Source organism: Lagopus leucura, unplaced genomic scaffold (assembly GCF_019238085.1).
Source record: "Lagopus leucura isolate 7727_CA_CO unplaced genomic scaffold, USGS_WTPT01 Super-Scaffold_100008, whole genome shotgun sequence".
Taxonomy (NCBI): domain Eukaryota; kingdom Metazoa; phylum Chordata; class Aves; order Galliformes; family Phasianidae; genus Lagopus; species Lagopus leucura.
Window position 1 is genome coordinate 32552269 of NW_024962265.1, and position 14428 is coordinate 32566696.

A 14428-nucleotide genomic window follows, 5' to 3' on the forward strand; every position below is an offset into this window, starting at 1 on the left:
CTGCTTAGATGCAGAAACCCATGACATGCTGAGACGTTTGCTCATGTGGTTCTCTCAGGGCTGTGCTTCTTATTCTTGCAGTGCCTGGTGATTGTGCACTGCTGTCTGCTGAGTCTGCCTGGCAGACTTTTGGTAACCAAAAGCCAAATTAGAAAAAAAGGTCCAAAAACAACTAAGACTGGAATAAATGTATATATTAAATATTCCATTACGTTTTATCCATGAAACATTTGCTTATAGTTTGATATATGTCAAAGCCAAACAGAAAGGACAACAAACAAAGCCTTTCTAAAGCAACTGCTTGACTGGAGAAACTTAGCAGAACAAATATGAATTAAAATTAAATTGTCACTGTAACACTTGACTGTAGAAAACTTACAGGCCTTTGCTTGTGACTCCTAGTTGTTTGGGTGTCTCCAGTATGGCAGTGGTTTTGCTCCTCTGCTTTGTCCAGTCACTCTGAAATTCCTGTCATAGGAGCCTGGCTCTCTGGCAAACATCGGGATCTGTAATTGTTTCCTGTCCTCAGAGTGGGGCCAGAGACTTGGGACCAGGGGGGAGGGGGTGGAAATTGGGAAACAAGTCGAAGTCTCACACTATTGAGGTCTCGTTATTGGTGCAAGAAAAAGAGATTGTTCCCAGAAGAATTGGTGCCCAGTTGCTTTACTGCTAATTTTTAGTTTACTACTAAAGGGCTACAGCTTCACACGTTTCTTGAGAGCTGGGGTTCCCATGTAATTTTAGGAATTCTGGACCTGAATTTTCAGGAGAAACACTAAATATGGAAAAAGGTAAAACAACAGTGTTATGGGCTCCAGAGACCCTTGGTGTTTCTCTTGCAGTTCTTAAAAGCAACATACGATCATACCAAAATTTTCTCTCTCAACTTGCCTCTCTCACAGGGAAATTTCTCTATTTGCAGGCAGAGGCTGACAAATCACAACTCCCTACATTTTTTAACAGTTATGGTTATGTGGTGTTTTTTGTTTTTTTGGGGGGGAAGGCGAGGGGGGCTAATTTGCAGTTTCTTCCAACGTTTGCAATTTGAAGGTATAGAAGTTGTTGAAAGCTGGCAGTACTTCACCATCTGTCAACATTAGGATGTCAGCATCCTAAAACAAAGGCTTTCCTGGGTTGCAGTTCCACCTAATGACATGGCTACCACTAGACTGGTATGATTGTTATTTACAAGTTTCACAAGGTATCACTGAGCGTTGTGCCCACATCACAGGAGCCAGGCAGACATGCACTCCCTGCTGTCCCCTTCTGTACTTCATTAAAGGAGGAAGTGCAGGGAAGAGGCTCCAGGAAGCTTGGTCACACTATGGAGGGACACCTGAGGACACCTGTGGAAGAGCCAGTGGTGTCCTGGTTTTTGGGGGCAGCCTCCATTCAGAGCTGGGACAGAACTGCAGGGATCTTAATACTTTTCCCCCAGGAAAAAAAAAAACACAAAAAGCAAAGGGAATCCCCCACCAGTGACCAAAGGTGACTTCAAAGAAAGCAGCCTCCCCTTTCCTGGATTGTGTGTATTGCACTGGGCTCTTCACAGAGCATTTATCCCACCAGGAAAACGTAGTGGGGTATGTGGATGATGAGCCTGCTTGGTGGGAGCGTAGTACTGCGGCATTCCTTTGGCTCAAATGCATGATGGCTGAGGCCACGCAGTCCCAGTGTCCCCAGGGACATGTTGACAAGGCAGAATGCTGTGCCAGCACTGCTGGCTTTCCTAGGGCTGGGTTGGTGCCTTCGGCAGTGGTGTAGGGCTCTTGTTGGGCTCAGCAAAGATCCAAGTGGGCGTAGCACCTGAGGTTAAACACCAGCAACAATACTTCAGGGTGGTGCCTCATTCCTGTGTTTGTTGATTTTCTGTCTAATAGAGCTGAAATGCAAACCCAGTTCCTAAACCTGTTGAAGCATATAGCCAAATTTGCTGAAAGAGCAGAGAAAAGGTCTTACCTGGCAAGACTACATCACTGTTGTTCTCTATCAAACTGATCTGGGTACTCAGAGAATCAGCAGGCAGGGCTGCTAAGCACCTTCACACCAAATTTATCAATAGTAATGGTTTTGCTTTTATTCTTCTTTTTCCTAATTCTTTACGAGCAGTTTTTGATCTTGGACTGTAAGCACCCTGCAGCAGGGATTTTTGTTCTGTGTATGCAGAACATAGCACCGGGAGGTCCCAGTCCTACTTGAAACTACTGGGCACTGCTGTAATGTGCAGAGTAAGTAAAAATAGCAATCAAAACGTCAGTGATAAAATAATAAAATATGCTAACTGCAATAAAATACTTTCTTGAATGCTCGGTTATATTTTATTGGGCTTTCAGGACTTATATCCTCCAAGTCTTTACAAATAGTCGAGACTAAATAACAACATTTTGGTGAACGCTGAGATATTTGACATTTTCAAGAGGTCAAGATCTATTTTCTAATCCTTGGCAAATTCATATAATTTCCTCTCAACTGCTTACGCTTGAGAGAGTTACAATTCCATTTACTTCTCACAGAAGGGTGGAGGAGAACAGTTTTGTTCTGGAGAGGTAAATGCAGTACCACAAAGAAGCAGGTTTGGTAGGCTTGATGGAGCACAGAGTGGCACAGATGAACCGCAGAGCCACGGTGGTGCATTTGTGTTCGCCCAGATGCCTACACCCAGCTGCACAGGGAGATGTTTCACAGACAGGTGCAAGGCTTCCCTGTGAGAAGCTGGTGGGAGAGCAGTAAGTCTGGCTACCTTTTGGCATTCTGGCCTCCAGCACAGGTGAGAATGCTCCCAGTTTGAAGCAACAGGGACAGAAGGTTTCTGTGCTGCTGGGTTTGGCGGCACTGCACTGTCAGGAAGCTGTGTGGTGAGCTCTGCTGACACGCAGTCGCCACTGAAGCAGCTGGTGGTCTGTAGCCCAGCAGTGAGCAGGGCTGTGACGTGAAGTGAACGTCAGCCTTGGGGACCAGATGTCCTTGCTGTGCTTGTAGTCAGGACTTTGCTCAGCACATGCCCACACACAGGCAGGGCAGGGTGTGACTTTCGGCAACCTGGGGCTGTTCCCCACCACCCACCTTCTCCTCGGCAGCCCAGGAGGCCTCACAGTGATGCCGAATGGCCAACATGTCTGCTTGAGCTGGGCTCAAGCATGGATATGAAGAGCCCCGCTGGCCCGGCTTGGTGTTGGGTGAACGGTGGTCCCTGACCATGCCTCCCTTCTCACGGTCTTCTGTCGGTGCCGACCGCTAGATGGGGCCGGCCAATCTCGGTAGCAGCGGGATCTGCACAGCCATAAATCACCCCGCCGGCGGGCCGAGGGCCCCGCTGCTGGGGCACCCCAGCTTTTGAAGGGCAAAATGCGCCTTTGTTCCCCGGCTGACCTGCGCCGTGACTTCAGCGCCGCGTTTCCCGCCGGCCTCGCCGGCACTGACACAAGCCAGATGGCCGCGGCTGGCAGGCCTGCGCTGCCGGGCAGGGTGGGAAGGTTTTATGGCCGGCTGCGGGAGCGCGGCGAGGCTGCAGCCCGGCCGGGTAATTACGCTTTCACTGTGCACTTTATTCCCGGCAGCGAAGGTCGCTGGGAAAAAAAAAAAAAACAAAAAAAAAAAGAAAAAAAAAAAAGTCACGTTTTTATTGGAGTGTTCGTTACGTTCGTTACCTTTGATCTTTTATTAGTCGGTAGTCTGCTCTGGAGGAATTTTTTTCCTTATTTTTTATTTTTTATTTTTTTTTAAACCGGTCCTGCAGTCACTCGTGAAAATGACATGTTTATTTATGTTTAATGGCTCTCTCAGGCTGTTCATTGTGCGGTACTTACCTTCCCCCTCCTCTTTGCCTCCATTTAGTAACACAAAAATGTTTTGGTTTTGCAGCGAGTTTAGTTTGGAGAAGTCAGAGTTCAGGCATGTTAATACAAGCAGTTTTCCCTCAGATATACTCCAGAGCGATGCGGTAACATACATCAGCGTGCGCTACGCGTTTGCTTGCTCGGGGGTCGGAAGAGGCTGCGATCGCCTCCCCCCTCCCTCAGGAAATGCCCGCCGTGAAACCATGCCCAGCACGAGCCGGGCGCTGAGGCCCCCACGGAGGGGAGGCCCTCGCAAGGAGCCATGCTTGTGCTTCACCGCCTGGCCTGGGCTGCTCCTCCGGCATCACTGAGTGCCGTGCTGCTGCATCCTGTGTCACGTTCCCTGCTGCGGCCGTGCTGCCAGGCAGCTGCGTGTCCTCCTTCCCATGGCGGGGAAATGAAGCAATTGGTGTTAAATCCGTCCCAAAGAAAACCTTGCGAGTGCCTTCTCTCTCTATTTTCTATATTTAAACTGGCCAGAGGATTGTTTAAATATATCTCACGGACGGTTTACAATGCAAATTATTTCCTGCCTTTAAAACAAGAAGTCGTGGGTTTGAGATATCTGGCAAGTTTATTGCAGTGAGATGTCACGTTCAGACGAGTCATCAAAAGAACAATTTTTAGCGGTGACTGATTTCTTGTGCTCACCATTCAGAAATGTGGAGCTTGGTTTTTTTAACCAAACAAAAAGGAAAATCCTGCCACATTATGGGATGTTGAAAGCAGGAGTCCTGCCATCTAGCTTGGGCCACCAGCGCTGCCCCTCAGGGCTTCCCCACTTGTGATCGCGCAAGTTGCTGCCCCACATTGCTCAGTGTTTGGGATCTTAAGCATCTGCTGTAAAGGCCTCCAATAAAGATATCCCCTCCCTCACGTGTGGCTCAGAAAGCTGCTCTGCAGAAGGCTGTGTAATACGTACTGAAACCTTAACGGGGGGAGCAGAAGAAACCCACCAAGAAAGGTGCATTTAGAATGTGATGGTCTTGAATAACTTGTAAGCATTGTTTTTTTCTGTGAATGTATCTTAACATTTTTGATGTTTTAATTTGTTCTCATCTTTTTTTTTTTCTTTTTTTTTTTTTTCTTTTTTTTTTCTTCCCTACTCAGCTCTTGCCCCTGTTGTTTGCCTCTGGTTTTGTTGGTGAGGATATCACAGTGATGTCTGCATTCAACCTGCTGCATTTGGTGACAAAGAGCCAGCCAGTGGCCCTGCGAGCCTGTGGGCTTCCCTCAGGTTGAATGGGTGCTGCTTGTCGTGTCATGCGTAATGAAGGCCCGTTAGCAATGGGTGTCTCTGCTGCAGGAAACGCTGTGCTATGGGTTGCTCTGCTTTGTTTAAATTTGCCTTGGAACCAGAACTTTGTTTGCTTTTCTTTTAAAGTCACCGGCTTGGCTGAGGGTTTCCATAGCCTAGATTTTACTCTGCTTGGCAGTGCTGTCCAGCTTCCTTGTCCAACAAATTCTGAATTGAATTTTTTTTATTCTCCTCATTGTTGGAAAAGCAGTGGAATTAAACATCAGTTGTGTTCAGTGCTGTCTGCAATTTTTTTCAAAAGATACTTACTGGAATTCAGTATTGAATTGCAGCTGCATCCGATAACAGCCTTTCCAAACTCTTCAGAAGTGCGCTGTGGTTGCATTGAATGTTTCCCTTTTAAAAGTTTCAATGTAACTTAAATACATTACACTGAAAATTATGTGTAAAAAGTGTTCAGAATTTGAAGTGTAATTCTTTTTTCCCCTCTGACGGCATATTTAGTGGCTTGACACTTCTGCAAGTAAATAAATAACTAAATGGAAATATGCAACCTCATGTTCCAGTGTAACTGCACGTCTCAAGCAATGTCCAAGGCCTGCTGCTAGGTCTGCGAGGGCTGCCACAAGGCCCATCCTGTATGATTTGTACCTCAAACCCAACAGTACTTTGTATTTCACTGAAACAACAGTATTTGTAATGTCTGCCTAATAATGCCAGCGTACATGCTTACGGGAGAGAAAATACAAGCTGCAGAGTTAATTTTGACTGTTACTAGGAATTTTCTTGACACTTAGATAAAAGAAAGATAAGATCCTGGCTGATCAGTGTTTGAAACATCAAATAAGAACCAGCGTGGGTGTCTGTATGACACAACTGTTTCATAAGGGTACAGAATGTTATAAGCACTTTTTTCTAGAGCTGTACTTAACAAGCATATGGAGGTGATGTTCTAAAGATTTTTTCAGTGATAAGACATCAGTTTTCAAGCTGATGGACTCTCTAAAGCTGATTACATTCTATTTGAACTAAATCTGAGTCCAATTTTTGCAGCATTTGTGTTCTGTTTTCCCCCACATGTGCACAAAACTCCCATTAACCTAGATAGGAGCTACAAACACATATTGAGGAAGAGAGAGAATAGCCCACATTGTGTCAGTCTGACCTTTGTTTCCTGTTCTATGTGCTGCCAGATTTTAAATCCTAAAAATACAGGATAAGCAAATTTCCTTAGCCCTCTTGATGCACCTTTTGATGTGCGCTCACATGGCCAGGGCCTGCCCCAACACGGGGACAGTCACTGTGCAGGTTATTTTGTCCCTGCTCTGCAAAGGGGATGTCACATTGGCGAGCTGGGAACACCGTCTGCAGGAGGCTGTTCTACTGCATACCTCTTGGTGAAGTATTGTGCTGGCAGTTTTGTCCAATCCTTTTACTGCCATAATGCTGTAGTCAAATTTTGGAATCAGAAGTTGATAGTGCTACTACCTATTCGTGTGCATTTGCTCTGTAACTGTGCAAGCATCAATAGCACGAATTCCACCCTACTTATGTATATATTTTAAACCAAAATTCATCTGCTAACAGTGGAATAATATACAATCACATATCTCACATACTTTAAGAGTAATCTGAATTCCCCAGATGCTTATAAATTAATGTAGACTTGCTTTGCTTTTGGTTTGTTTTTTTGTGTGTGGTGAACTGAGGGGGTTACAAGTAAATGGTGTAACATGTATCAAATTAAACATGGGAATGAGATCTGGAGGCAACATCTGTTTAAATGCCACAATCCACTGTGACTTCATTTTTGAATATACAGAAAACGCCCCAAGTTCTCATGACTTTTTTCTACCATTACATTGTATTGGTGCTTTTCCCACCAGCCCTTTCTTTGTGAGTTGCAGCTCAGCAATGGTATCACTTCAGGCCAAGGATCCTGCAAGTCTCAAATGGTGCAGAGCTTGTCCTGCTTCCAGCCAAATAGCAGATTTCATAGGAAGGAGACAGTCTGTGTTTTGCAACCCCTGTCCACTCAGTGCAAAGGAACAAAGTGCTGGCATGGACTTCAGCCTTGAGTTCTGCTACCAAGCCAAAGGCTCTGGCTGAGGCCAGTACTGTCTTAGGTATGAGCTGAGCTTCCCAGCACTGTTCTGAATTCCAGACAGTTAAACATTTACAGGACAAGGTCTTCAATGTGGAAGTATGATTTCATTTCAGTGCTCTGTCCGTCCTTCACGGAACAAAATGATGTCACATTGTGTGTACTTTGTCCTTAATGCAAAGTCACAGGGGCAGATCAGAAGCAAGCTAAATGAATGGCATGATGCTCAGAAGTACCTTAGATCAGTGTGCATCTTTCTTTTCCCTCAGATGCAGTTTTGCAAGCGTGTGCAGGTTATGCTGGATGACTGGTAAACCAAACTAATCCTAGTGCCAGAGAAGTCTTTATATGTTCTCTTTCTCCATTTGTATATTAGCACCCGTGGTGTGAGCGCACTCTTCTAAATGGTCTTTTAAAAATATTTCTTTTCTGAAGCTAGGACGAAACGTTTCGATGTGTGCAAATCCATCGTGCTGCCTGCCCTCAGTGCGCTGCTTACAGCGTTGCAGCGCCAGGCCCTAGCCCAGCAGCCCCAGTAGATGGCACCAAGCATATGCTGTTCCACAACCCGAGCTATATGAAAAGCTTCCCGTTTAGTGGTCATTCATACGTAAAGTACACCTCGAGACCTTGGGAATATTTTAAAGTATTTTAGTAAACGCATGGCCATTGGGAAAATCACATAAATCTGTGCTCATAGCCAGACTCAACCATGTCGGTTCAAGATTTCATTTCCAGCAAAGTACAGCTCCATTGTATTTTTGTGTGATTTAGAGATGCTGTTTCTTGAGGCTGCCCTATTGAGGTCGAAAGCTCTAAATTTCCAAAGAAATGTGGGATGCACTCAGCACCTGCCAGCATTTAGTTCACAGAAATTAAATCCCCTCTTTTTTCAATTTTTTTTTTTTGAAAACACACACACAAAAAACCCCAAACTTTTAATCCAAAAGCTGTTTCAGCTGCTGTAGAGCATACAGCAAATAACCAATAGAAATAATGATTGTGCAGATTCCATGTACGTGTTTTCTGTAGCAGACCACCGAGATACAAAGTAAAAAGTTATCTGACTTTGCTTTGCTGTGTCTTTTAATTAGTATGGGTTCTCATTTCTTAAAAAAATTCCTTTGACACTTTGAATGTTATGCTGCTTACATCACATTTGTTGCATGAGACAATTTGGCTTTTCCTCTTCTGTGGATCAAAGAAAATTGTAAAAATAAGCAAAAGTGATGATAAAGAAATGACAGGAGTAGAGTTGGTATTTCTTTCCAGGACACGTGTGAAATAATAAAGTTCTAGATAACACTGAAGTGTTGTGAAGTGTTTAATTACTAAAATAACTACTAGTAGGAAACCATGCTTTTATAGGCTTAGATTAAGATACAATACATCTGTATGAAGATGGTGCTGGGCATATGGTGTAAGTCTTTATTTAACAAACATCTATAGCTTGTTTCTCACTTGTTTTATTAAATGTTTGTTAGTCTCAGCTTCAGTAAAACTGTCTTGCCATAAAATTGAAATGAATAGCTAGTGAACAGAAAGTTACTGGGTCTCCAAACTGAACTTTGAACAGAAAGGATTACTCTGAGGAGCAGATCTTGCAAACATTTAGGAGTTATTCCTGTGCGTTTGTCCCTGTGAACTCTCCAACTGCTCGTGTCAGTGAAACTATCTGTGCACGCAGCGTTTGCCACATCTGCCCTCAACACTAAAGGCCTAGAAGAGACCTTGGTCTCATGCATTCCAAGCATGTTGGCTGCTTTCAGCCTTGGTGCTCACTGGGTAGATCTGAAAATGTTGCATACCGTATGTTTGTATGCTCAGAGGTGTAACTTCTGTAATTCATGTTTTAACTTCCCCTTAGCTTTCCGTAATGCATATCACCAAAGATGTATGATTACAGGTGGCTCTTCACGTGTCCTGAAAGAGAATAAAAGTGAGACTGAGTTGCTGTATAACAATGCTGCTGGTACGGCTATGGTTAAATGCCTGTCAGTGTTTTCATTATAAATCCCTATTTTCTGGGGTTTATAACATGAATGTAAAAATTTGCTCTGGGCTTACATGTGTCATACAAGGTCTCAGCTGGATGTTCTTGTTCCTCAGAACTGACTGGGGGGCGAAAGTTAAAACTTAGTTCTATGAAACTAAATTAAGTTAAAAAAAAAAAAAAAAAAAAAAAAGCAAAAAAATCAATTTGGAAAAAAAAAAGTTTAGTTTTGTTTTTCACTTCATTACAGTCTTACCAATTATCTAGTCCACTGCCTCCCAGTGATTAGGAGAACCATCCATTTGACACATGCTTGAGCAGGCACTATGTGAGCACAGCAGCAAGCAGCATGTGAAGCTGTTCGTGTGTCATTAATATACAAATGTGTTTGTATCTCTGTTTTGCTTCTTGGTGATAGTGATGATAACAGAATGCTGCATTGTCATAATAGAGCATAAAGTTGTGTTTTGTTTTTTTTTTTGAAAGGCTTGAGAATGGTTTAAAAAATGAGTCTGTATAACTGTCTTAATGGAAGTATATTTAATGTTGTTTCTGCTTAAAATGTTATCCTGTGTTTATGAATGTTTGTTTAATACAACAGTATTCAGTCTAGAATGTCTTATTTAATACAGTTTAACATAATGTCTTATTTAATACAGCTTAACATGACATTTATTTGTAGATATCTCACTGGGAGTGATACCCTTATGATGCCTGATGCTTGCAAATCTTGGGATGATACAGAAGACCAGAAACCCTTTGTTAATGCACTGTATTTTGTACCCTGGCTATGTACCTTTTTCACCCCTCTCCTTGTTCTCTCTGTACCAGGAGGCTGTGGGCAGAGGCTGCTCAGGGCTCTGTGCTGCTGAGAGCCATGGGATGAGGAGATCCTTGTGCCCCCAGTACTGCGCACAGAGCCAGTTCCTCAGCACAGTCCCTGACGGATCTCTTTAAGGCATTTGCTTCCCTTCCTACTCCTATAGGGGACTCACCACAAGCCATTTTTACCTTTCTCACAAGAATGTTTTAATCTTGAGAGCTCATAAATTCCCTGCCTTCCACTGCTGCGCCCAGAGCAGTTTGGGCTTATTGCATTTCTGCAGCAAAAGATGGATGTAAAAGGTGAAGTTCTGTTGCTGACAGTGTTTCTGTGCTTTAAAAGCTGCAGTACAAAGCTGCTCTTTTAGTTATGAGGCCATCTGGGTGTGACTGGAGGTCTGAGGACACCTTTAAGGGCTGCCTTCACTCTTTCCCTTTCAATTAAAAGCAACTCCCAGCCTTGGCCTTTCTCTGAGGAGTACATAAGAAGACAGGAATGTGAGGGGAAAGAGAGATGACAGCATGCAGAGGGAAAGGAGATGTTATCTGCTGCACAGCTGAGGGAGGGCAGGCAAGAAAAGGTGCAGTTCAGGAAGAAGGATAGGATGTTAACCCTCAAGTCAGTAAGAATGTGTTTGCAAGCGATGGAGGAGATGATCCAGCAGGTCCCTCATCCAGGGGGTGCACATGCTGGAGTTGGATGGCAAGCTGAGTGGGTCTGGAGGCACAGGAAGCACCAAGGCCCAGCTGCTCCATTAACCACAGCTTGCTCACTGGAGGTCACTGTCTTGAGAGAAAATGAGGAGTGGAGAGAAATTGCGACCCAGGAGGCTTGCAAGCGAGAGAAGCTGGCAACTGCCAACCTTTTAGTCCTGATGCGTGTTGAGAGGGGAGGGGGCTACCATGTTGATTTCCGTGGTGGCTGTAGCCAAGTGAGAGCCGCAGCACAGGAGCACAGCACCTTCCCGCTGGCTGCCCTCCTACTGGGCTGGGGGCTGTGGGGCAGCAGGCCGGGGCAGGCAGGCTCTGTGCTGAGGGCTCAGGTTTAGCTCAGGGTTGTTTGGAATCGGAGGGGAGACCTCCCCCAGCTCCTTCCCTCCACCCCCCAGCCCAGGCACTCACGGCACTTCGGTTCTTGAAACGCAGTGCTCTTTTCGCAGGCCACACATCACTATTGTGGAGGAAGCAGCAGGAGGATTTAGCTACAGCCTGAATGCTACAATAAGCTACACAGCACTGCGGTAACCGCTGGCAAATGCTGACTTTTTAATTGTTTCCGCTGCAGGGTTAGACCTTTATTAAAGCCGTGTGAATAAACTTATTTTGATGGCTCACTGAAATGCAAAAGGTAGCATAAAGCACTTTTATTAAATTCAACTTAATTCTGCTGTTAATAAAATGCCTTTCCATATGTTGTGCACCTTTTTATTGATCCTGACAGAAATCTACTGACCAGATACAGAGTGCTCTAGTGTTCCTTGAAGAGTCTCTGCCTTTCTTGCTTTTAATTTAAACAGATGGAGTGCCCATGAAAGGTGCTGGGATTATATCAGCAAAACAAAAGTCTCTTTATCTATTAAAGGAGAGAGGAAGAGAAATAGATCATAATAAATGTTCTCTCCCACTGCTGTACCTGTGGATCTCAATCTTGCCTTGCTTGCTTTGCACCCAAGAGCAAGGCAGGCAGGCTGGCTGCTCTGTGCCTGTCCTTGGCTGTTGTGGGCTGACAGAAGTGGCAGTGATAATGCAAGGACTTTTGTTCCATGTTGGATGAGGTGCTTCTGCTCACCAGCCTCTCTGAGGGGCTGTGTGCTGCCATTTCCACTGTCCTGGTGAGGTATCTATGCTCACCCACACCTGTGGTGCAGGCTGCTCTCAGAGTGCTCAACGTCTAAAGGTTGTGGGAGCGAGGTTGTGGCTGGTAGTGACATTGATTTCATTAATATGAGATAAGGAAGTAGAGTAGACGAATGGAGCTGCTTCTTTTCCCCTTTCCCAATATGCGAAACACTTCCAGCCCCTGCAGAATGTTTTTTACATTCGCAGGGAGGGCAGGCAGCTTCAGATTCCTTTTGCAGGGAACAAAGTCTCCTTGGCCTGCACATCACCCACGTAACCTTGGCCTTGGCCACGTAACCACAGCACAGGCACTCACAGCTCAGGGCAAGCAGTAAGGCAGGCTCCTGCCCCATAAGATCTGCCCCTGCTGCGACCACAGTGGGTTTATTTGGGTTTTAGTGCTCAGGAAACTGGTATTCTTACACAGAAGATCTTTGCTGATGACTCAGTATATAAGTGTGTATAAAACAGGAGTCATGCTGATGGCCAGGTGAAAAAAATAAATGTGTCAGCTCTGTCATTTGATTGCATGGGAAGCTTGTGAACTTGCGAAGATCTGGCTTGCCCTTCCTTTGTAGCTATGTAACCATCCTGACTACCAAACTGACACTAGACAGTGTTTTTGAGACACATATTTTTTGGTGTTGTTCCTGAGCCCATATTGCAGCTGTTGTCCCAGTACCTGGCTTTTGGTTTTTCAACGCACAATATAGTGGAAATGGGCTTCACTCCATTACTCCTAATGCTTGCATGAAACTGCAAATGGTATTTCAGCAGCAGATGGGAGTTAGCTACCTACAGCAAGAAAGCAAAGGAGCCATCCCTCAGAGAAGAACCACAAATCTGTTTTTCAACGTATAAAATGTTAACAAGGTTTCCCTAATGTCAAAGTTTGCATTTTGCTTAAACTTGACCTCCCAGTTTTCAGAGTTCTTTTGTAGTATCTCTCCTAGGCAGTTGCGTGCTGAGGTGATTTAAAATGGCTTGTGATGGGATTATATAAAGATGTACCAAATACTATGCTTTGTAAATCTTTTTTTTTTTTTTTTTCCTTCCAAATTTACAAGCTAACAGAACTGTTTTCACTGATTTGCATTTTCAGGAGTTTTTCTTTTAATTTTTGTTAACTAGATCAACAGTTCCACATCCCCCACACCTTTTTTTTTTTCTTCTTTTTTTCCTGATAGGGTGCAGACTAAAAGTGCATGGGGTGATATAAACTGTGCAAACAAAATTTAAAAGAATAAAACCAAGAGAGACAAAGTTTAATAAACCTGATTGTTGGTGATAACATATGCAAGGATATTAATTTAAAAACACATACACAAATATTTTCTAACCTTGCAGGATCCCTTTTAGCTTCAGTGTGAGATAATTCACTGTGGATGAGTGAGGTAGGACCCACCTGTGAAGGAGCATTGGGAAGCAGGAGACACTTAGAGCCAGGTCCTCCGAGCTCCTCACAAACCCTTCTGCAGTTACTGGAGCTGTGCATGCCCTCGGGGGTTTGCCCACACAGGTCCCATTGCATGACTGGGGCTGTGGTGGTATAGATATGACAAAATGTGCAGGAAGGCCCCTCAGAATGCTTGGGTTTGTTAAAAGAAATAGTACTGAAGACTGGAAACCCGATTTATTATATGGGCCTGCTCTGCTGGAATGTTTGATCTTGCAGTATTTAATTCAGGAAGCCTTAATGGTATGCATTCAATGCATGACTGTAATGTCCATTAATGCTAGTGGAATATAAGCATGCACAGAAGGAGGAAAACGTATGCTGTGTCTTCCACGGAGCTCAAACGCTCAGTTAATTTTGCAGTGATGGGAAGCAACAGGACATAAGAGACAATCATTAGAACAGTTCAAAAGGGATGTAAAGGAGGAAAGGCATCAGGCGCAGTGCCAGGGTATGTCAGGGCACGCCAGACACTGCTTGAAACCTCCGGCATGGTGGAGCAAGTGAAGGGCTGAGTGGTGAGGAGTAACGGTCTGCAAACTCATGTCAGTCTGTCTGGACGTATCTTGTTGCTAGTTTCCTTGTGATTGGTTATACTGAAGGAAATGGCACTTGTTCGCCTGTGTTATGAACCACAGACTTGAAAAGGTCAATTGAAATCGGAATTTATATGTGAGGTGATATGCTTAATGTCTTCATTATCAGGTCAACACCCAGAAAATACTTTCTGTTCACCTCATTTTTTTACAGAAGGCCTCCACACACCAGGGCTGAACTCTAAAATGTGCATGGTCTGTGGGTGAACAGTAAATTGCAGCACACTTTGCATTTCTTTTCAGAAAAGCCATTCCTAACCACAGGGATGACCAGAAGCGTTTCTGGTTTTGTTTGTTTCACCCTCTTGCGCTTTATTTTTTTATATTTACACATTAAGATTTGTGAGTTCAGTCTTTCTTTCGAGCTTTCCATCCTGTTCCAAGATTCCAGCAACTTCTAGCACTGATGGAACTGCTGGAAAAGACAGAAGGCAAGTGGCCTGAAGTGTCAGTGTCAGCACTGAGTATGGAATAGTGGTGTGCACTGCTCCCCTGATGAGCACCAAGGAGAATGAAGGCACCAT

The 14428-nt window shown here is 44.3% G+C and overlaps 1 protein-coding gene across 6 annotated transcripts in view; it reads left to right on the forward strand.

The window, feature by feature from the left end:
• MSRB3 (methionine sulfoxide reductase B3) overlaps positions 1–14428 on the forward strand; it is an 85513-nt gene that overhangs the window by 12446 nt on the left and 58639 nt on the right. The window contains exons 2-3 of one of the 6 annotated variants that reach the window (XM_042872973.1): positions 4947–4980; positions 9066–9137. The exons of 1 other annotated variant lie outside the window; for it this stretch is intronic. In XM_042872973.1, coding sequence (XP_042728907.1) covers positions 4947–4980; positions 9066–9137 — 106 coding nt within the window. Of the gene's footprint in view, positions 1–4946; positions 5074–9065; positions 9171–14428 lie in introns of those variants that run through there. 4 more of the 6 variants (XM_042872975.1, XM_042872974.1, XM_042872978.1 and 1 more) reach the window with 4 other exon arrangements.